Below are 23,767 nucleotides of genomic sequence, written 5' to 3' on the forward strand. Positions count from 1 at the left end.
TGGTCAGTGAGGAAGATGAGATTACTCACGTCACCGTTTTTGTAGAGGTCTGCAAAAAGGGTTTCTGGCCTCTTCTCTAGTAGTTTCTGTTTGAAAGCTTTCCTCATTGTGTCATTTTTGACCTTTTTTGGGTAGAGAATGGATTCTGCGCTGAGGGGGAGTGGGGACATGGTGTCAGTGCGCTCTGCTACTACCGCTACTGCTGCGCTGTTCTGCTGCCCCGTTGCCATGGCAACCGATTTGTTCGTCTGCTGTTCGCGCTACTTTCAAAAAACAGCAAAAATAGTGAAAAATCCTCACACAAAAGACTGAAGATATGTTTACAGTTAGTCCGTGCTCCTTTTTGTTTTACTCACTCAGTTTGGTCGTTTGATGTAGTTGTGTTAACTGACCTTGCTAGGTTTGTTCTAGCTCGTTTCTTATGGCTAGCTTGTTAGTCTGCTGGCTAGGTCTTTGATGTGTAGCTAGCTATCTAGACTCAAAACTTCTTAACTTGAGGCGCCAAGTTACTTTTTTTTCTATTCTGAATGTATAGAGTTGTTGTTCATCACTTCTTGTCTGGAATTCTTCTTCGATTAGAGTGTTTATCTCATTCTAAAAACCAAAAAAATCAAATATATCAGGAGCTCATGTTGAGCATGACTCTCTCTCTCTCTCTCTCTCTCTCTCTCTCTGTCTCTCTCTCTCTCTGTCTCTCTGTCTCTCTGTCTCTCTGTCTCTCTGTCTCTCTGTCTCTCTGTCTCTCTCTCAATTCAATTCAATTCAAGGGGTTTTATTGGCATGGGAAACATGTGTTAACATTGCCAAAGCAAGTGAGGTAGATATTATACAAAAGTGAAATAAACAATACAAATTAACAGTAAACATTACACATACAGAAGTTTCAAAACAATAAAGACATTACAAATGTTATATTATATATATACAGTGTTGTAACAATGTACAAATGGTTAAAACACACAAGTTAAAATAAATAAGCATAAATATGGGTTGTATTTACAATGGTGTTTGTTCTTCACTGGTTGCCCTTTTCTTGTTCTCTCTCTCTCTCTCTCTCTCTCTCTCTCTCTCTCCCTCTCTCCCTCTCTCCCTCTCTCCCTCTCTCTCTCTCTCTCTCTCTCTCTCTCTCTCTCTCGTCTGATAATCACTGATTGACTCTCACGCTTTCAGAAACATTTGCATGACATTAAAGCAGTTTAGTCTAAAAGGAGGTTTCATTCTTGTGGGGGGGGGCTCAGAGGCAGCTGGCTGACTAGAGATATTTCTGTAATTACACAACACACAGCATAGGACCAGAAACCTACCGCTTCCAACTGAGAGTGAGGGTGAGGGAGAGGGGGTGCCAGAGAGAGAGGAGGGGGTGAGAGAGGGGAGGGGGGGGGAGAGGGAGAGGGGGTGCCAGAGAGAGAGGAGGGGGTGAGAGAGGGGAGGGGGCGAGAGAGAGAGAGAGGAGAGAGAGAGAGGGGAGGAGCGAAAGAGGGGGTGAGAGAGAGAGAGAGGGGGGCGAGAGAGAGAGAGAGGGGGGGGGGTGAGAGTGAGCGAGCGAGCGAGAGAGAGACTTAAGATGAAAGGGTTGGATTTGGGAGGTTAGAGTAGAGTCTCTTCCTGCCAAGTTAACTTCTTGGTTCCTTTGTTACAAGGCTGTTAAAAGTGAAATGGGCCACATTGCAGTTAACCAGGAGGCTTTGGCCTCTTTCTTTCTGCACATAGCAGAAATAAACACCATTCCCAGTGGTGTTGTCCTCAGCCTCGGACAATCAGGAAGGATTTCACAACGGAATGTGTGTGAGGTCCCCTTTTTACTTTGTCTGTCCCAAATAGAACCCTGGAGTGTACTACCTTCAACCAGGACCCATAGGAACTAGGGGACCACTACTACCTTCAACCAGGAACCATAGGAACTAGGGGACCATTAATGGAACCTTGGAGTGTACTACCTTCAACCAGGACCCATAGGAACTAGGGGACCACTAATGGAACCTTGGAGTGTACTACCTTCAACCAGGACCCATAGGGACTAGGGGACCACTAATGGAACCTTGGAGTGTACTACCTTCAACCAGGACCCATAGGGACTAGGGGACCACTAATGGAACCTTGGAGTGTACTACCTTCAACCAGGACCCATAGGAACTAGGGGACCACTACTACCTTCAACCAGGACCCATAGGAACTAGGGGACCACTAATGTAACCTTGGAGTGTACTACCTTCAACCAGGACCCATAGGAACTAGGGGACCACTAATGTAACCTTGGAGTGTACTACCTTCAACCAGGACCCATAGGAACTAGGGGACCACTAATGGAACCTTGGAGTGTACTACCTTCAACCAGGACCCATAGGAACTAGGGGACCACTAATGGAACCTTGGAGTGTACTACCTTCAACCAGGCCCCATAGGAACTAGGGGACCACTACTACCTTCAACCAGGACCCATAGGGACTAGGGGACCACTAATGGAACCTTGGAGTGTACTACCTTCAACCAGGACCCATAGGAACTAGGGACCACTACTACCTTCAACCAGGACCCATAGGGACTAGGGGACCACTAATGGAACCTTGGAGTGTACTACCTTCAACCAGGACCCATAGGAACTAGGGGACCACTAATGGAACCTTGGAGTGTACTACCTTCAACCAGGACCCATAGGAACTAGGGGACCACTAATGGAACCTTGGAGTGTACTACCTTCAACCAGGCCCCATAGGAACTAGGGGACCACTACTACCTTCAACCAGGACCCATAGGGACCACTAATGGAACCTTGGAGTGTACTACCTTCAACCAGGACCCATAGGAACTAGGGGACCACTACTACCTTCAACCAGGACCCATAGGGACTAGGGGACCACTAATGTAACCTTGGAGTGTACTACCTTCAACCAGGACCCATAGGAACTAGGGGACCACTAATGGAACCTTGGAGTGTACTACCTTCAACCAGGCCCCATAGGAACTAGGGGACCACTAATGTAACCTTGGAGTGTACTACCTTCAACCAGGACCCATAGGAACTAGGGGACCACTAATGGAACCTTGGAGTGTACTACCTTCAACCAGGACCCATAGGAACTAGGGGACCACTAATGGAACCTTGGAGTGTACTACCTTCAACCAGGACCCATAGGAACTAGGGGACCACTAATGTAACCTTGGAGTGTACGACCTTCAACCAGGACCCATAGGGACTAGGGGACCACAAATGGAACCTTGGAGTGTACGACCTTCAACCAGGACCCATAGGAACTAGGGGACCACTAATGGAACCTTGGAGTGTACTACCTTCAACCAGGACCCATAGGAACTAGGGGACCACTAATGGAACCTTGGAGTGTACTACCTTCAACCAGGCCCCATAGGAACTAGGGGACCACTACTACCTTCAACCAGGACCCATAGGGACCACTAATGGGACCTTGGAGTGTACTACCTTCAACCAGGACCCATAGGAACTAGGGGACCACTACTACCTTCAACCAGGACCCATAGGGACTAGGGGACCACTAATGTAACCTTGGAGTGTACTACCTTCAACCAGGACCCATAGGAACTAGGGGACCACTAATGGAACCTTGGAGTGTACTACCTTCAACCAGGCCCCATAGGAACTAGGGGACCACTAATGTAACCTTGGAGTGTACTACCTTCAACCAGGACCCATAGGAACTAGGGGACCACTAATGGAACCTTGGAGTGTACTACCTTCAACCAGGACCCATAGGAACTAGGGGACCACTAATGGAACCTTGGAGTGTACTACCTTCAACCAGGACCCATAGGAACTAGGGGACCACTAATGTAACCTTGGAGTGTACGACCTTCAACCAGGACCCATAGGGACTAGGGGACCACAAATGGAACCTTGGAGTGTACGACCTTCAACCAGGACCCATAGGAACTAGGGGACCACTAATGGAACCTTGGAGTGTACTACCTTCAACCAGGACCCATAGGAACTAGGGGACAATTCTGGAATGCCACGTAAATTTGTTAGAGAGCCTGAAGTAGTTTGATCAACAAGTCAAACTATGAGACAGAATGAACACAATGGGGTGTGTGTGTGTGTGTGTGTGTGTGTGTGTGTGTGTGTGTGTGTGTGTGTGTGTGTGTGTATTCATGCGTTTGCGTACTCGCCTGCATGGTTAGCCTCGTCTCTCTGAGGGAGCTGGTCAGCTGGCTGTGGTGAGAGTGTGTGTGGGAGGAGCGTCCAGAGGCAGGGCCTGGCTGATCCCAGTTATCCTTGTCCATCATCTCCGCCAGAAGATCCATGAGTTCCTCTTCCTGTCTGGGGCTAGGACCAGGGCTGAGACTGGGGCTGAGTCCAGGGCTGAGACTGGGGCTGAGTCCAGGGTTAGGACTGGGGCTGAGTCCAGGGTTAGGACTGGGGCTGAAGCAAGGGTTAGGACTGGGGGTGAGACTGGGGCTGAAGCCAGGGTTAGTACTGGGGCTGGGTCCAGGGTTAGGACTGGGGCTGAAGCCAGGGTTAGGACCAGGGCTGAGACTGGGGCTGAGTCCAGGGTTAGGACTGGGGCTGAGTCCAGGGTTAGGACTGGGGCTGAAGCAAGGGTTAGGACTGGGGGTGAGACTGGGGCTGAAGCCAGGGTTAGTACTGGGGCTGGGTCCAGGGTTAGGACTGGGGCTGAAGCCAGGGTTAGGACTGGGGCTGAGACTGGGGCTGAAGCAAGGGTTAGGACTGGGGCTGAAGCCAGGGTTAGGACTGGGGCTGAAGCAAGGGTTAGGACTGGGGCTGAGACTGGGGCTGAAGCCAGGGTTAGGACTGGGGCTGAGACTGGGGCTGAAGCAAGGGTTAGGACTGGGTCTGGGGCTGAGACTGGGCCTGAAGCCAGGGTTAGGGTTAGGACTGGGCCTGAAGTCAGGGTTAGGGTTAGGACTGGGGCTGAAGCCAGGGTTAGGGTTAGGGCTGGACTCAGCGGGTTGGGTATGGTTCTGGTACCGCTGGCTCCAGGCAGTGTTCTCATAGCTCTTCAGGATCCTCTCCACAGCGCCGTAATTAGACCTGGACTCAGACGGACGCAAAGCAGCCAGGGTCAGGGGCTTCCAGGGCTGGTCGCTCATTACACCTGGCACACGGAGTCCTGGCACACAGAGTCCTGGCACACAGAGTCCTGGCACACAGAGTCCTGGCACACAGAGTCCTGGCACACAGAGTCCTGGCCCCACAGCTCCTGGCACACAGAGTCCTGGCCCCACAGCTCCTGGCACACAGAGTCCTGGCCCCACAGCTCCTGGCACACAGAGTCCTGGCCCCAACGCTCCTGGCACACAGAGTCCTGGCCCCAACGCTCCTGGCCCCACAGCTCCTGGCACACAGAGTCCTGGCCCCACAGCTCCTGGCACACAGAGTCCTGGGCCCACAGATCCAGGTTTAGGGGTGTCCTGCGTTGTGGTTGGGCGACCCCCAGGTTGCCCAACCTGCCTTGGCCTAGGGTTTGTAGGAGGCTGGGGCGCTGGCCATGACTTAACTGAATGAGGCCTCTCTCCTTGGGCCTTGTTGTCCCTCTTAGGACTGGCACTCACCTCTGGTCCTGGAGCTGGATGTGTAGCCTGGGTAGGCTGCTTGACCTCAGGGCAGCGTGTTGCCGGGTTAGAAGGCATGTTCCTAAACGTAACTTCTGGGCGTTGGGGTGAAAGGTCAGAGATGGCAGGGGGGTCAAAGGTCCTGACGGTGACCCCTGGATGAGGGTCAGATGGGGGCAGAGCCTGGCTCAGTTTGATCCCTGAACTCAGCTTCTGAGCTGTGATGTCACAGATCACCTTCTTTTGTCTGACCTCTGTGGTGTGCCGTGGCGGGAGGTCAAAGTTCGTCTCCCTGGTGACCCCGTGTGTGACCTCGCCACATACCGTCGTACCGTCTGTTATGCCCCCCTTAGAGACACCCGCTGAGGTAAAACTGTCCTCCACCTCATCGTCCTCCATCCCTCGACCCATCTCAGCCTGGAAGAGAGTCCTGTTAAACTCAGCAGTGGCCTGTTCCAGCATCTTATTCCTACTGTGGCCTGGAGGGTTGGAGCCTGGAAGGTTGGAGCCTGGAGGGTTGGAGCCTGGAGGGTTGGAGCCTGGAGGGTTGGAGCCTGGAGGGTTGGATCCTGGAGGGGGTAACTCTAAGGTAAGGTCAAGAAAGGTGTGTGAAACTGCTAGGTCTTTGTTTCCAGGTTGTATATGACTCTCTCTCTCAGGGCTTCTTGGGTTCTCAACGGGCCTGTAGTCGTGCATCAAGTCTCTCCCAGCAGCACTCACTATGTTGACTTCAGACAGGCTCTTCTGGACAGGCACGTAGGTGGACAACTTGCTGCTGCCGAAGCGGCTCCCGTCGCAGGACCAGCGGTTGTGGCAGCAGCCCACGTTGCAGTGGGAGTTAGCGGGAACAGCGCAGGTGGTAAACCCCGCCTCCGTCAGAACTTTGCCCTCGTTCTCCTGCAGCATCGCCTCGAACTTCCTCACTATCGATGGGCTGCTGCTGCACTTCCTGTCTAACAGGAGACAGGGGCTGTGGCACTTCCTGCCTGAGCCACTGAGGGATTCTGGGACATGTAGTTGTAGTTCAGGGGAGGGGCTGGCGAGGTACCACGATGTTGTCCGAGGAGGGATAGGAGGAGGAACCAGCAGAGGGGGGAGCGGAGGTGCTTCTCTCTCCCACTCAGAGGGCTTGGATGTGGGGTCCTTGAGGTGACTGGGGCCCCTGGTGGGGTCCTTGAGGTGACTGGGGCCCCTGGTGGGGTCCTTGAGGTGACTGGGGCCCCTGGTGGGGTCCTTGAGGTGACTGGGGCCCCTGGTGGGGTCCTTGAGGTGACTGGGGCCCCTGGTGGGGTCCTTCCTGATGGACAGCCAGTTCTCCTCTTCCAGGGCCCGGAGGTCAGCTACCAGCTGCGTCAGGTTGAAGACAGGATCCTCCATTCTCTCTCTGGTCGTAACATGGTCCACCTCGGGGAAATACACGGACTCGGTTCGACCCCTTAGGGCAGAGGGAATCAAACACAGAAGGAAAGCAAAAAGGTCATTACATTACAAAGTACAGCAAGCATCTAAACTATTTCAAACAATCAACTCTAGGAGAGATCCAGCAGAATGGGCAAGCTCACAAAGCACAGAAAACATCCCAGGTATTTGAAACAGTGACTCCTAGGACGGAACACAGAGAGAGGAAGTCCATACCGTTATATAGCATAGCCAGCATCCCAGGATTCCTAGGTATTTCATATAATGACTGGTGGCTGCTAAGGCAAATGGAGCAGACCAAGCATGCCTGGTATTTGAACCAGTGGTTCGTAATACAGCATTTAGTTCTGGATGCAGAGTTTAAAGAGCACAGTGAGTATCCCAGGTATTTAACACAGAGAAGGGGTTAGATCCAGCCAAGTGCCAGGGTGTTCCCAGTCGAGTACTGGTTAGATCCAACCAAGTTCCAGGGTGTTCCCAGTCGAGTACTGGTTAGATCCAACCAAGTGCCAGGGTGTTCCCAGTCGAGTACTGGTTAGATCCAACCAAGTTCCAGGGTGTTCCCAGCCGAGTACTGGTTAGATCCAACCAAGTGCCAGGGTGTTCCCAGCCGAGTACTGGTTAGATCCAGCCATCAGTAGACATTGACTGTATCCCAAACGGAACCCTATTCCCTATACAGAGCCCTATGGGCCATGGTCAAAAGTAGTGCACTATACAGGGAAATAGTTTGTTGATATAGTCTTACCTCTTGTCCCCTCCGGACTTCCTCCCGATCTCATCCTGGTAGCTACACAGCTCTTCACTCACACGGGCTATCTCCTTCAGGGCCTAGAGAGAGGAGAGAGAAGGGAGGGAGGGAGGGAGGGAGGGGGAGAGAGAGGGAGGAAGGGAGAGAGGGGGGAGGGAGAGAGAGAGAGGAGAGAGAAGGGAGGGAGAGAGAGAGAAGGAGAGAGGGAGAAGAAGAGAGAGAGAGAGAGAGAGAGAGAGGAGGGGGAGTAGAGGAGGGAGGGAGAGAGAAGGAGACAGTAGAGGAGGGAGGGAGAGAGACAGAGGAGGGAGGGAGAGAGAGGTTGAGGGAGAGAGAGGAGGGAGAAGGAGGGAGGAAGGGAGAGAGAGAGGAGAGAGAGGAGGGAGAAGGAGGGAGGGAGGGAGGGAGAGAGGAGGGAGGGAGAGAGAGAGAAGGAGAGGAAGAGAGAGAGAGAGAGAGAGAGGAGGGGGAGTAGAGGAGGGAGGGAGAGAGAAGGAGACAGTAGAGGAGGGAGGGAGAGAGAGAGAGGAGGGAGGGAGAGAGAGAGAGGAGAGAGAAGGGAGGGAGAGAGAGAGAAGGAGAGAGGGAGAGGAAGAGAGAGAGAGAGAGGAGAGAGAGGAGGGGGAGTAGAGGAGGGAGGGAGAGAGAAGGAGACAGTAGAGGAGGGAGGGAGAGAGAGAGATGAGGGAGGGAGAGAGAGAGGAGGGAGGGAGGGAGAGAGAGGAGAGAGAAGGGAGGGAGAGAGAAGAGGAGGGAGTAGAGGAGGGAGGGAGAGAGAAGGAGACAGTAGAGGAGGGAGGGAGAGAGAGAGGAGGGAGGAGAGGAGGGAGAGAGAGAGGAGGGAGGGAGAGAGAAGGAGACAGTAGAGGAGGGAGGGCGAGAGAGAGAGGAGGGAGGGAGAGAGAGAGGAGAGAGAGAGGAGGGAGGGCGAGAGAGAGACGAGAGAGAGAGAGGAGGGAGGGAGAGAGAAGAGGAGGGAGTAGAGGAGGGAGGGAGAGAGAGAGGAGGGAGGAGAGGAGAGAGAGAGGAGGGAGTAGAGGAGGGAGGGAGAGAGAGAGGAGGGAGGAGAGGAGAGAGAGAGGAGGGAGTAGAGGAGGGAGGGAGAGAGAAGGAGAGATGTACATTACTAAAGACAAAAATAGACTTCAGAGGGTGGAGCAATAGATGACGGAACGCTGTGGTGACTCACGGCATTGAGGGCTGTAGTGTTCTCCTTCTTGTCACTCCATGTCCCAGAGCTCACCTCTGTGTTGTGGGCTACTCCTACGCTAGGTCCACCGTGGGAGGCGCGGTGGACATTAACCATACCCCCTTTAGAGGGAGAGTCTCTGTCAACCCCTCGCCCCATCACCCCTCGCAGGATGGCCTCCAGTTCCGCCATGTCCACTTCCTGGTTACCAACACAGTCGTCATAGTTACGGGGGATTCCTCTGTTGCCACGGTGATCCGCCCGGTTTCTGTGGGCGGCGAAGTCGTCGTTGCCGTGACCACGGGGGTAGGAGCAGTGTTGGTTGGCGGGCTCTGATTGGCTGCTGCTGCTTTGGGGGTCGGAGGTCGAGTTGTCGCTAAGCATGCTGGATCCTGTGCTGGTGGAATGTACGCTGACACTCAGGGTAACTTCCTCTGTAATCTCTCCGACAGGTTCTCTCACCTCCCCAGATACCTCACGCCTCACCTTCACCTCGTTGTACATCTAGGAAGAGAGAGAGTCATATCATATCATTTAAACAACGTGGATTCAACGTCCATTCAACCAGTGTGTGGGCCAGTGGGAAATGCTATCACAGGTCTTGGCCCACGATGCATTAGGGTCGAATCACAATGTTTCATATCTGTCGGCGTGAAGTAAAGTGTTACGACAGAAATATAATCTCATTCTAGGTCTGTGAGTGTTAATATTATGTTTACGTTTTAAACTCTTCGATGTAAAGTCCTGCGTAGTTCTGGTACCGGGTCCCGACTGACATTTTCACGTATAAAATCCATCTGTGGACACCGTAGATGAAAAAGACTTGCGATGGAGTGGTAGCCGTGGTTACCACGAACACAGGAGTAGCTGATTCGATCTAGCAACCTTTCGGTGACTGGCCCAACGCTCTAACAATCCAATTTCAATCAAATGTATTTATAAAGCCCTTCTTACATCAGCTGATATCTCAAAGTGCTGTACAGAAACCCAGCCTAAAACCCCCAAACAGCAAAGCAATGCAGGTGTAGAAGCTCTAACCACTAGGCTACCTGCCGCCAGTAGCCAGTAACATAAAAGAATTCATAGATTTAAAAACAAAATTCCCTTTCTGTTTGTCGTAGACGGACAAGATCAATATGAGATGAAAAGGCGGCTTCCTAACGAGTTCAGGAAGCCGAGCGAGCGCTCTGTGAGACGTTGACAGCGACGGGGGGGGAAGACGTTTCCATCAAGAGAGACCTTTAGAAAATTAATTTTCTCTACAACTAAACACACAAATATGTACTCTACAGGATTTAAAAATCTTATATACACTTAGTCATTTTATAAACTCCATTCTAGTATATTTTGAAAAGAAATATAAGTAATTTCAAGCCTTTATTCATATACAGTTTTGTTGAATAGAAAATTCGTCGTATAAAATACTGAAAATACTTTATTATATTTGTACTGTCTACTTGAGTTTGTGTCCTCAAAAAATGACTAGACCTCAGAAATGTATACCGGTTTTTACCTTTCTTGGATTACACAGCATTACTAGTTACTGTTTATTGGCCTTCTCGTGATATAATGACTTTTGGGGCTAACGTAGATCACATTTTCAATGACATTTACGTTACAGAAGTATGGCGTACACAGCCATAGTCATAAAGGCATTGATCCCATACGTAAAACACATCTGGAACCCACTACGGTACTCAGTGAAAAACACAACTCACTGCTTAGGCTACGGACCCAGAGAAAAACAGCTGACCACAGACTCCGAGTGCTAAACTGAACGAATGACCTTTCCCCTCCTACGACTCCGAACTGGAGAACTATTTCATAATGGATGTCTCCCTAACGTCTCTCTGTTCCCTATATAGGTCTCTCTGTCTCTCTCTCTCTCTCTCTGTCTCTCTCTGTCTCTCTGCCTCTCTCTGTCTCACTCTGTCTCACTCTGTCTCTGTCTCACTCTGTCTCACTCTGTCTCTGTGTCTCTCTGCCTCTCCGTCTCTCTCTCTCTGCCTCTCTGTCTCTCTGCCTCTCTCTGTCTCTCTGCCTCTCTCTGTCTCTCTGTCTCTCTGCCTCTCTCTGTCTCTCTGTCTCTCTGCCTCTCTCTCTCTGTCTCTCTGCCTCTCTCTCTCTGTCTCTCTGCCTCTCTCTCTCTGTCTCTCTGCCTCTCTCTCTCTGTCTCTCTGCCTCTCTCTCTCTGTCTCTCTGCCTCTCTCTCTCTCTGTCTCTCTCTCTCTGTCTGCCTCTCTCTGTGTCTCTCTGCCTCTCTCTGTGTCTCTCTGTGTCTCTGTGCCTCTCTGCCTCTCTGCCTCTCTGCCTCTCTGCCTCTCTGCCTCTCTGTCTCTCTCTGTCTCTCTCTGTCTCTCTGTGTCTCTGTGTCTCTCCGCCTCTCTGTGCCTCTCTGTGCCTCTCTGTCTCTCTGTGCCTCTCTGTCTCTCTGCCTCTCTGCCTCTCTGCCTCTCTGCGCCTCTCTGCCTCTCTGCGCCTCTCTGCCTCTCTGCCTCTCTGCCTCTCTGTAGTGAGGTTAGGACTATGCTTTGGTAAACATGTCTCTCTGTAGTGAGGTTAGGACTATGCTTTGGTAAACATGTCTCTCTGTAGTAAGGTTAGGACTATGCTTTGGTAAACATGTCTCTCTGTAGTGAGGTTAGGACTATGCTTTGGTAAACATGTCTCTCTGTAGTGAGGTTAGGACTATGCTTTGGTAAACATGTCTCTCTGTAGTAAGGTTAGGACTATGCTTTGGTAAACATGTCTCTCTGTAGTAAGGTTAGGACTATGCTTTGGTAAACATGTCTCTCTGTAGTGAGGTTAGGACTATGCTTTGGTAAACATGTCTCTCTGTAGTAAGGTTAGGACTATGCTTTGGTAAACATGTCTCTCTGTAGTAAGGTTAGGACTATGCTTTGGTAAACATGTCTCTCTGTAGTAAGGTTAGGACTATGCTTTGGTAAACATGTCTCTCTGTAGTAAGGTTAGGACTATGCTTTGGTAAACATGTCTCTCTGTAGTAAGGTTAGGACTATGCTTTGGTAAACATGTCTCTCTGTAGTAAGGTTAGGACTATGCTTTGGTAAACATGTCTCTCTGTAGTGAGGTTAGGACTATGCTTTGGTAAACATGTCTCTCTGTCTCTCTGTAGTGAGGTTAGGACTATGCTTTGGTAAACATGTCTCTCTGTAGTAAGGTTAGGACTATGCTTTGGTAAACATGTCTCTCTGTAGTAAGGTTAGGACTATGCTTTGGTAAACATGTCTCTCTGTAGTAAGGTTAGGACTATGCTTTGGTAAACATGTCTCTCTGTAGTAAGGTTAGGACTATGCTTTGGTAAACATGTCTCTCTGTAGTGAGGTTAGGACTATGCTTTGGTAAACATGTCTCTCTGTCTCTCTGTAGTAAGGTTAGGACTATGCTTTGGTAAACATGTCTCTCTGTAGTGAGGTTAGGACTATGCTTTGGTAAACATGTCTCTCTGTAGTGAGGTTAGGACTATGCTTTGGTAAACATGTCTCTCTGTAGTAAGGTTAGGACTATGCTTTGGTAAACATGTCTCTCTGTAGTGAGGTTAGGACTATGCTTTGGTAAACATGTCTCTCTGTAGTAAGGTTAGGACTATGCTTTGGTAAACATGTCTCTCTGTAGTAAGGTTAGGACTATGCTTTGGTAAACATGTCTCTCTGTAGTAAGGTTAGGACTATGCTTTGGTAAACATGTCTCTCTGTAGTGAGGTTAGGACTATGCTTTGGTAAACATGTCTCTCTGTAGTGAGGTTAGGACTATGCTTTGGTAAACATGTCTCTCTATAGTGAGGTTAGGACTATGCTTTGGTAAACATGTCTCTCTGTAGTGAGGTTAGGACTATGCTTTGGTAAACATGTCTCTCTGTAGTAAGGTTAGGACTATGCTTTGGTAAACATGTCTCTCTGTAGTGAGGTTAGGACTATGCTTTGGTAAACATGTCTCTCTGTAGTGAGGTTAGGACTATGCTTTGGTAAACATGTCTCTCTGTAGTGAGGTTAGGACTATGCTTTGGTAAACATGTCTCTGTCTCTCTGTAGTGAGGTTAGGACTATGCTTTGGTAAACATGTCTCTGTCTCTCTGTAGTGAGGTTAGGACTATGCTTTGGTAAACATGTCTCTCTGTAGTGAGGTTAGGACTATGCTTTGGTAAACATGTCTCTCTGTAGTGAGGTTAGGACTATGCTTTGGTAAACATGTCTCTCTGTCTCTCTGTAGTGAGGTTAGGACTATGCTTTGGTAAACATGTCTCTCTGTAGTGAGGTTAGGACTATGCTTTGGTAAACATGTCTCTCTGTCTCTCTGTAGTGAGGTTAGGACTATGCTTTGGTAAACATGTCTCTCTGTAGTGAGGTTAGGACTATGCTTTGGTAAACATGTCTCTCTGTCTCTCTGTAGTAAGGTTAGGACTATGCTTTGGTAAACATGTCTCTCTGTAGTAAGGTTAGGACTATGCTTTGGTAAACATGTCTCTCTGTCTCTCTGTAGTAAGGTTAGGACTATGCTTTGGTAAACATGTCTCTCTGTCTCTCTGTAGTGAGGTTAGGACTATGCTTTGGTAAACATGTCTCTCTGTCTCTCTGTAGTGAGGTTAGGACTATGCTTTGGTAAACATGTCTCTCTGTAGTAAGGTTAGGACTATGCTTTGGTAAACATGTCTCTCTGTAGTAAGGTTAGGACTATGCTTTGGTAAACATGTCTCTCTGTAGTGAGGTTAGGACTATGCTTTGGTAAACATGTCTCTCTATAGTGAGGTTAGGACTATGCTTTGGTAAACATGTCTCTCTGTAGTGAGGTTAGGACTATGCTTTGGTAACCATGTCTCTCTGTAGTGAGGTTAGGACTATGCTTTGGTAAACATGTCTCTCTGTAGTAAGGTTAGGACTATGCTTTGGTAAACATGTCTCTCTGTAGTAAGGTTAGGACTATGCTTTGGTAAACATGTCTCTCTGTCTCTCTGTAGTGAGGTTAGGACTATGCTTTGGTAAACATGTCTCTCTGTAGTAAGGTTAGGACTATGCTTTGGTAAACATGTCTCTCTGTAGTGAGGTTAGGACTATGCTTTGGTAAACATGTCTCTCTGTAGTAAGGTTAGGACTATGCTTTGGTAAACATGTCTCTCTGTAGTGAGGTTAGGACTATGCTTTGGTAAACATGTCTCTCTGTAGTAAGGTTAGGACTATGCTTTGGTAAACATGTCTCTCTGTAGTGAGGTTAGGACTATGCTTTGGTAAACATGTCTCTCTGTCTCTCTGTAGTAAGGTTAGGACTATGCTTTGGTAAACATGTCTCTCTGTAGTAAGGTTAGGACTATGCTTTGGTAAACATGTCTCTCTGTCTCTCTGTAGTAAGGTTAGGACTATGCTTTGGTAAACATGTCTCTCTGTAGTGAGGTTAGGACTATGCTTTGGTAAACATGTCTCTCTGTAGTAAGGTTAGGACTATGCTTTGGTAAACATGTCTCTCTGTAGTAAGGTTAGGACTATGCTTTGGTAAACATGTCTCTCTGTAGTAAGGTTAGGACTATGCTTTGGTAAACATGTCTCTCTGTAGTAAGGTTAGGACTATGCTTTGGTAAACATGTCTCTCTGTAGTGAGGTTAGGACTATGCTTTGGTAAACATGTCTCTCTGTAGTGAGGTTAGGACTATGCTTTGGTAAACATGTCTCTCTGTAGTAAGGTTAGGACTATGCTTTGGTAAACATGTCTCTCTGTAGTAAGGTTAGGACTATGCTTTGGTAAACATGTCTCTCTGTAGTGAGGTTAGGACTATGCTTTGGTAAACATGTCTCTCTGTAGTGAGGTTAGGACTATGCTTTGGTAAACATGTCTCTCTGTAGTAAGGTTAGGACTATGCTTTGGTAAACATGTCTCTCTGTAGTGAGGTTAGGACTATGCTTTGGTAAACATGTCTCTCTGTAGTGAGGTTAGGACTATGCTTTGGTAAACATGTCTCTCTGTCTCTCTGTAGTGAGGTTAGGACTATGCTTTGGTAAACATGTCTCTCTGTAGTAAGGTTAGGACTATGCTTTGGTAAACATGTCTCTCTGTAGTGAGGTTAGGACTATGCTTTGGTAAACATGTCTCTCTGTCTCTCTGTAGTGAGGTTAGGACTATGCTTTGGTAAACATGTCTCTCTGTAGTGAGGTTAGGACTATGCTTTGGTAAACATGTCTCTCTGTAGTAAGGTTAGGACTATGCTTTGGTAAACATGTCTCTCTGTAGTGAGGTTAGGACTATGCTTTGGTAAACATGTCTCTCTGTAGTGAGGTTAGGACTATGCTTTGGTAAACATGTCTCTCTGTAGTGAGGTTAGGACTATGCTTTGGTAAACATGTCTCTCTGTAGTAAGGTTAGGACTATGCTTTGGTAAACATGTCTCTCTGTAGTAAGGTTAGGACTATGCTTTGGTAAACATGTCTCTCTGTAGTGAGGTTAGGACTATGCTTTGGTAAACATGTCTCTCTGTAGTAAGGTTAGGACTATGCTTTGGTAAACATGTCTCTCTGTAGTAAGGTTAGGACTATGCTTTGGTAAACATGTCTCTCTGTAGTGAGGTTAGGACTATGCTTTGGTAAACATGTCTCTCTGTAGTAAGGTTAGGACTATGCTTTGGTAAACATGTCTCTCTGTAGTAAGGTTAGGACTATGCTTTGGTAAACATGTCTCTCTGTAGTGAGGTTAGGACTATGCTTTGGTAAACATGTCTCTCTGTAGTAAGGTTAGGACTATGCTTTGGTAAACATGTCTCTCTGTCTCTCTGTAGTAAGGTTAGGACTATGCTTTGGTAAACATGTCTCTCTGTAGTGAGGTTAGGACTATGCTTTGGTAAACATGTCTCTCTGTCTCTCTGTAGTAAGGTTAGGACTATGCTTTGGTAAACATGTCTCTCTGTAGTGAGGTTAGGACTATGCTTTGGTAAACATGTCTCTCTGTCTCTCTGTAGTGAGGTTAGGACTATGCTTTGGTAAACATGTCTCTCTATAGTGAGGTTAGGACTATGCTTTGGTAAACATGTCTCTCTGTAGTGAGGTTAGGACTATGCTTTGGTAAACATGTCTCTCTGTCTCTCTGTAGTGAGGTTAGGACTATGCTTTGGTAAACATGTCTCTCTGTAGTAAGGTTAGGACTATGCTTTGGTAAACATGTCTCTCTGTAGTGAGGTTAGGACTATGCTTTGGTAAACATGTCTCTCTGTAGTAAGGTTAGGACTATGCTTTGGTAAACATGTCTCTCTGTAGTGAGGTTAGGACTATGCTTTGGTAAACATGTCTCTCTGTAGTAAGGTTAGGACTATGCTTTGGTAAACATGTCTCTCTGTAGTAAGGTTAGGACTATGCTTTGGTAAACATGTCTCTCTGTCTCTCTGTAGTGAGGTTAGGACTATGCTTTGGTAAACATGTCTCTCTGTAGTGAGGTTAGGACTATGCTTTGGTAAACATGTCTCTCTGTAGTAAGGTTAGGACTATGCTTTGGTAAACATGTCTCTCTGTAGTGAGGTTAGGACTATGCTTTGGTAAACATGTCTCTCTGTCTCTCTGTAGTGAGGTTAGGACTATGCTTTGGTAAACATGTCTCTCTGTAGTGAGGTTAGGACTATGCTTTGGTAAACATGTCTCTCTGTAGTGAGGTTAGGACTATGCTTTGGTAAACATGTCTCTCTGTAGTAAGGTTAGGACTATGCTTTGGTAAACATGTCTCTCTGTAGTGAGGTTAGGACTATGCTTTGGTAAACATGTCTCTCTGTAGTAAGGTTAGGACTATGCTTTGGTAAACATGTCTCTCTGTAGTAAGGTTAGGACTATGCTTTGGTAAACATGTCTCTCTGTCTCTCTGTAGTGAGGTTAGGACTATGCTTTGGTAAACATGTCTCTCTGTAGTAAGGTTAGGACTATGCTTTGGTAAACATGTCTCTCTGTAGTAAGGTTAGGACTATGCTTTGGTAAACATGTCTCTCTGTCTCTCTGTAGTAAGGTTAGGACTATGCTTTGGTAAACATGTCTCTCTGTAGTAAGGTTAGGACTATGCTTTGGTAAACATGTCTCTCTGTAGTAAGGTTAGGACTATGCTTTGGTAAACATGTCTCTCTGTAGTGAGGTTAGGACTATGCTTTGGTAAACATGTCTCTCTGTAGTGAGGTTAGGACTATGCTTTGGTAAACATGTCTCTCTGTAGTAAGGTTAGGACTATGCTTTGGTAAACATGTCTCTCTGTAGTGAGGTTAGGACTATGCTTTGGTAAACATGTCTCTCTGTAGTAAGGTTAGGACTATGCTTTGGTAAACATGTCTCTCTGTAGTAAGGTTAGGACTATGCTTTGGTAAACATGTCTCTCTGTAGTGAGGTTAGGACTATGCTTTGGTAAACATGTCTCTCTATAGTGAGGTTAGGACTATGCTTTGGTAAACATGTCTCTCTGTAGTAAGGTTAGGACTATGCTTTGGTAAACATGTCTCTCTGTAGTAAGGTTAGGACTATGCTTTGGTAAACATGTCTCTCTGTAGTGAGGTTAGGACTATGCTTTGGTAAACATGTCTCTCTGTAGTAAGGTTAGGACTATGCTTTGGTAAACATGTCTCTCTGTAGTGAGGTTAGGACTATGCTTTGGTAAACATGTCTCTCTGTAGTGAGGTTAGGACTATGCTTTGGTAAACATGTCTCTCTGTAGTGAGGTTAGGACTATGCTTTGGTAAACATGTCTCTCTGTAGTAAGGTTAGGACTATGCTTTGGTAAACATGTCTCTCTGTAGTGAGGTTAGGACTATGCTTTGGTAAACATGTCTCTCTGTAGTGAGGTTAGGACTATGCTTTGGTAAACATGTCTCTCTGTAGTAAGGTTAGGACTATGCTTTGGTAAACATGTCTCTCTGTAGTGAGGTTAGGACTATGCTTTGGTAAACATGTCTCTCTGTAGTAAGGTTAGGACTATGCTTTGGTAAACATGTCTCTCTGTCTCTCTGTAGTAAGGTTAGGACTATGCTTTGGTAAACATGTCTCTCTGTAGTAAGGTTAGGACTATGCTTTGGTAAACATGCCTCTCTGTTTTTCCTCTGTGTTTCTCGGGAGGCCAAATGAGAGCCACATGTTGGTTCAAAGCAGATTGTTCCTTTTGTATTGTTCTTCTCACTAGGAAGCTAATCTCCTAGCCTCTCCTAGCCTGAGTGTCAGATTAGAGCCTTTCGTTCTTCTCATTAGGAAGCTAATCTCCTAGCCTCTCCTAGCCTGAGTGTGTCAGATTAGAGCCTTTCGTTCTTCTCATTAGGAAGCTAATCTCCTAGCCTCTCCTATCCTGAGTGTGTCAGATTAGAGCCTTTCGTTCTTCTCATTAGGAAGCTAATCTCCTAGCCTCTCCTAGCCTGAGTGTGTCAGATTTAGAGCCTTTCGTTCTTCTCATTAGGAAGCTAATCTCCTAGCCTCTCCTAGCCTGAGTGTGTCAGATTAGAGCCTTTCGTTCTTCTCATTAGGAAGCTAATCTCCTCGCCTCTCCTAGCCTGAGTGTGTCAGATTAGAGCCTTTCGTTCTTCTCATTAGGAAGCTAATCTCCTAGCCTCTCCTAGCCTGAGTGTGTCAGATAAGAGCCTTTCGTTCTTCTCATTAGGAAGCTAATCTCCTAGCCTCTCCTAGCCTGAGTGTGTCAGATTAGAGCCTTTCGTTCTTCTCATTAGGAATCTAATCTCCTAGCCTCTCCTAGCCTGAGTGTGTCAGATTAGAGCCTATTGTTCTTCTCATTAGGAAGCTAATCTCCTAGCCTCTCCTAGCCTGAGTGTGTCAGATTAGAGCCTTTTGTTCTTCTCATTAGGAAGCTAATCTCCTAGCCTCTCCTAGCCTGAGTGTGTCAGATTAGAGCCTATTGTTCTTCTCATTAGGAAGCTAATCTCCTAGCCTCTCCTAGCCTGAGTGTGTCAGATTAGAGCCTATTGTTCTTCTCATTAGGAAGCTAATCTCCTAGCCTCTCCTAGCCTGAGTGTGTCAGATTAGAGCCTTTTGTTCTTCTCATTAGGAAGCTAATCTCCTAGCCTCTCCTAGCCTGAGTGTGTCAGATTAGAGCCTATTGTTCTTCTCATTAGGAAGCTAATCTCCTAGCCTCTCCTAGCCTGAGTGTGTCAGATTAGAGCCTATTGTTCTTCTCATTAGGAAGCTAATCTCCTAGCCTCTCCTAGCCTGAGTGTGTCAGATTAGAGCCTTTTGTTTTGGATGTCCCCTGGGGCTCCTCCATTCACTAGCTACCCACTACCTCCCCCTCCTCTCACCTCCGCTCACCTCCTCCTCTCCCCTCCTCTATCTTCCTCTCACCTTCCCTCCATCTCACCTCCTCTCCCCTCTCACCTCCTCCCACCCATCTCACCTCCTCTATCTTCCTCTGCATGTCTCCCAGCTGGCTCTCCCACTCCTTCCTCTCAGAGTTGAATCTCTCCAGCAGTTCAGACTTCTCTCGGACCCAGCCCTTCTCGCTGAGCTCCAGCCGGCAGCGCATGTCCATGGCGGCCGTGTGGGTGTCAACCAGCAGCCTCCTCTGCTGCTCTCTGTCCCCCTGCTGTAGAGTACTCTCCCTGGACTCTGGACTCTGAGTTCTCAGCCCCACCTCAACGACAGGACCTCCTCTAGCCTCCAACTGGACAGGAAGAGAGAGATAGAGGGGGAGATGGAGAAGGGGGAGTAGAGAGAGAGAGGCAGACAGGGAGAGAGAGAGATGGAGAAGGGGGAGTAGAGAGAGAGGCAGGCAGGGAGAGAGGGAGATGGAGAAGGGGGAGTAGAGAGAGAGAGGCAGGGAGAGAGAGAGGGAGATGGAGAAGGGGGAGTAGAGCGAGAGGCAGGCAGGGAGAGAGGGAGATGGAGAAGGGGGAGTAGAGAGAGAGGCAGGCAGGGAGAGAGAGAGATGGAGAAGGGGGAGTAGAGAGAGGCAGGCAGGGAGAGAGGGAGATGGAGAAGGGGGAGTAGAGAGAGGCAGGGAGAGAGAGAGGGAGATGGAGAAGGAGGAGTAGAGCGAGAGGCAGGCAGGGGGAGAGGGAGATGGAGAAGGGGGAGTAGAGAGAGAGGCAGGCAGGGAGAGAGGGAGATGGAGAAGGGGGAGTAGAGAGAGAGGCAGGCAGGGAGAGAGGGAGATGGAGAAGGGGGAGTAGAGCGAGAGGCAGGCAGGGGGAGAGGGAGATGGAGAAGGGGGAGTAGAGAGAGAGGCAGGCAGGGGGAGAGGGAGATGGAGAAGGGGGAGTAGAGAGAGAGGCAGGCAGGGAGAGAGGGAGATGGAGAAGGGGGAGTAGAGAGAGGCAGGCAGGGAGAGAGGGAGATGGAGAAGGGGGAGTAGAGAGAGGCAGGGAGAGAGAGAGGGAGATGGAGAAGGAGGAGTAGAGCGAGAGGCAGGCAGGGGGAGAGGGAGATGGAGAAGGGGGAGTAGAGAGAGAGGCAGGCAGGGGGAGAGGGAGATGGAGAAGGGGGAGTAGAGAGAGAGGCAGGCAGGGAGAGAGGGAGATGGAGAAGGAGGAGTAGAGAGAGAGGCAGGCAGGGGGAGAGGGAGATGGAGAAGGGGGAGTAGAGAGAGAGGCAGGCAGGGAGAGAGGGAGATGGAGAAGGGGGAGTAGAGAGAGGCAGGCAGGGAGAGAGGGAGATGGAGAAGGGGGAGTAGAGAGAGGCAGGGAGAGAGAGAGGGAGATGGAGAAGGAGGAGTAGAGCGAGAGGCAGGCAGGGGGAGTAGAGAGAGAGAGGCAGGGAGAGAGAGAGATGGAGAAGGGGGAGTAGAGCGAGAGGCAGGCAGGGAGAGAGGGAGATGGAGAAGGGGGAGTAGAGAGAGAGGCAGGGAGAGAGGGAGATGGAGAAGGAGGAGTAGAGCGAGAGGCAAGCAGGGAGAGAGGGAGATGGAGAAGGAGGAGTAGAGCGAGAGGCAGGCAGGGAGAGAGGGAGATGGAGAAGGAGGAGTAGAGAGAGAGAGGCAGGGAGAGAGGGAGATGGAGAAGGAGGAGTAGAGAGAGAGAGGCAGGGAGAGAGAGAGGGAGATGGAGAAGGGGAGTAGAGAGAGGCAAGCAGGGAGAGAGAGAGATGGAGAAGGAGGAGTAGAGCGAGAGGCAGGCAGGGAGAGAGGGAGATGGAGAAGGAGGAGTAGAGAGAGAGGCAAGCAGGGAGAGACGGCAGACAAGAGAATTAGGTGGGAGAGAATGTCAGGGAGTGTCAGGAAGAGGGGTGGAGGGAGAGAAGGACCAGAGGGAGGAGAGGAAAGGGAGAATTCAGAGAACGGATGGAAGGGATTAAAAGATCATAACTCAAAGGAGTTCATGGTCAACCTCTCCTCCCTCTCCTCCCTCCTCCCTCTGATCATCTGACAGGATATCACAGCTGCCTCTACACAGTTCCTTTCCTGTACGTGGTCCTGTCTCCCTGTCTGTCTCTGGACCTATCTACAGCTATCTCCCTCTACAGCTATCTCCCTGTCTGTCTCTGGACCTATCTACAGTGCAGCTATCTCCCTGTCTCTGGACCCATCTACAGTACAGCTATCTCCCTGTCTCTGGACCCATCTACAGTACAGCTATCTCCCTGTCTGTCTCTGGACCTATCTGCAGCTATCTCCCTGTCTCTGGACCTATCACAGTACAGCTATCTCCCTGTCTCTGGACCCATCTGCAGCTATCTCCCTGTCTCTGGACCTATCACAGTACAGCTATCTCCCTGTCTCTGGACCCATCTGCAGCTATCTCCCTGTCTCTGGACCTATCTACAGTACAGCTAACTCACTGTCTGTCTCTGGACCTATCACAGTACAGCTATCTCCCTGTCTCTGGACCTATCACAGTACAGCTATCTCCCTGTCTCTGGACCTATCTGCAGCTATCTCCCTGTCTCTGGACCTATCTACAGCTATCTCCCTGTCTCTGGACCTATCTACAGCTATCTCCCTGTCTCTGGACGTATCTACAGAGTAGTTGTTGAAAAGGGGAATACATTTTTTTTTTTAACTTTATTTAACTATGAAAGTCAGTTAAGAACAAATGATTATTTATAATGACGGCCTACCGGGGAACAGTGGGTTAACTGCCTTGTTCAGGAGTAGAACGACAGATTTTTATCTTGTCAGTTCGGGGATATGATCTACCAACCTTTCGGTTACTAGTCCAACGCTCTAACCACTAGAATACCCTGCACAGTGTCCATAAATCAGACACAAACATCTGCTGTTTAGGCCAATTCAGGAAATCTTGTATTTGGATACTAACACATGAAGCGATCTTTAGTTCTGTTGGCTGTGAGTGGTTTGGGTTAAGAAGGGCAGCATTAAGGGAATCAGTCCTCTCTTTCTCTGTGTGGTCAATATACCCCTTAGAGAAACTATTCTGGCTGTGGAGCTGCAATGAGACCAGGACAATGCTTCTCTCTGTAGTAAGTAGACACAGACTTGCATCCAAAATGGCATCCTATTACCTATAAAGTGAACTACTTTTGACCAGGGCCCGTGGTGGTCCCGTAGCTAAGGGCCATGAAGTACTGGTGGGCCGTAACTAAGGGCCATGAAGAACTGGTGGGCCGTAACTAAGGGCCATGAAGAACTGGTGGGCCGTAACTAAGGGCCATGAAGAACTGGTGGGCCGTAACTAAGGGCCATGAAGAACTGGTGGGCCGTAACCAAGGGCCATGAAGAACTGGTGGGCCGTAACCAAGGGCCATGAAGAACTGGTGGGCCGTAACTAAGGGCCATGAAGAACTGGTGGTCCCGTAGCTAAGGGCCATGAAGAACTGGTGGGCCGTAACTAAGGGCCATGAAGAACTGGTGGGCCGTAACTAAGGGCCATGAAGAACTGGTGGGCCGTAACTAAGGGCCATGAAGAACTGGTGGGCCGTAACTAAGGGCCATGAAGAACTGGTGGGCCGTAACTAAGGGCCATGAAGAACTGGTGGTCCCGTAGCTAAGGGCCATGAAGAACTGGTGGGCCGTAACTAAGGAATCTAGAAGAAAAAGAAACGCACACCTATTTAGGTGAGGTGCTGGCTAGCGGAGTAGAACTGTAACTAGTAGAGCCGTAACTAAGGGCCATGAAGTTACAGAGTACTGGTGGTCCCGTAACTAAGGGCCGTGAAGTTATAGAGTACTGGTGGTCCCGTAACTAAGGGTCACGATGTTATGGAGTACGAAGAGAACACTGTTTCTCCCTGTCTCTCTGGTCCCTCTGGCCGTGTCCTATAGAGTACTGGTGGTCCCGTAACTAAGGGTCACGATGTTATGGAGTACGAAGGGAACACTGTTTCTCCCTGTCTCTCTGGTCCCTCTGGCCGTGTCCTAAATAGAGTACTGGTGGTCCCGTAACTAAGGGTCACGATGTTATGGAGTACGAAGAGAACACTGTTTCTCCCTGTCTCTCTGGTCCCTCTGGCCGTGTGCTAAATAGCATCCTATTCCCGATATAGTGCACTACTTTTGACCAGGGCCCATAGTGCACCATATAGGGACTAGTGTCCCATTTGGGAAGCATCCTCTGTCTGTCTGCGGTCTTTGAACGCTCTGTGTAATTGCAGTGGCAGGATGGACCGGAGCCGTCCGGTTTATTCCATACCAAACATGAACAGGAACACACACAGAGACGGCTACTGCTGTAACTCACAGGTTAAACTGAGACGGAGGGGGATGCTCTTCTTGGCAGTGAGGTATGTATATTCCAGGAGGACCTGTATCAGTGAGGTATGTATATTCCAGGAGGACCTGTATCAGTGAGGTATGTATATTCCAGGAGGACCTGTATCAGTGAGGTATGTGCATTCCAGGAGGACCTGTATCAGTGAGGTATGTATATTCCAGGAGGACCTGTATCAGTGAGGTATGTGCATTCCAGGAGGACCTGTATCAGTGAGGTATGTGTATTCCAGGAGGACCTG

General features: G+C 48.8%; 1 protein-coding gene across 1 annotated transcript in view; it reads right to left on the reverse strand.

Moving 5' to 3' along the window:
• Positions 1-3,942: 3,942 nt before the first annotated feature.
• The window catches only part of LOC129856775 (uncharacterized), a 48,976-nt gene continuing 29,151 nt past the window's right edge, over positions 3,943-23,767 (reverse strand). The window contains exons 3-9 of the mRNA XM_055924492.1: positions 19,260-19,526; positions 8,904-9,407; positions 7,712-7,794; positions 6,814-6,979; positions 4,961-6,693; positions 4,137-4,765; positions 3,943-3,962 (exon numbers count right to left, since the gene is read on the reverse strand). Of these exons, the coding sequence (XP_055780467.1) occupies positions 3,943-3,962; positions 4,137-4,765; positions 4,961-6,693; positions 6,814-6,979; positions 7,712-7,794; positions 8,904-9,407; positions 19,260-19,526 (3,402 nt within the window). The remainder of the gene's footprint in view (positions 3,963-4,136; positions 4,766-4,960; positions 6,694-6,813; positions 6,980-7,711; positions 7,795-8,903; positions 9,408-19,259; positions 19,527-23,767) is intronic.

The sequence above is a fragment of the Salvelinus fontinalis genome, chromosome 6 (genome assembly GCF_029448725.1).
Source record: "Salvelinus fontinalis isolate EN_2023a chromosome 6, ASM2944872v1, whole genome shotgun sequence".
Classification (NCBI taxonomy): domain Eukaryota; kingdom Metazoa; phylum Chordata; class Actinopteri; order Salmoniformes; family Salmonidae; genus Salvelinus; species Salvelinus fontinalis.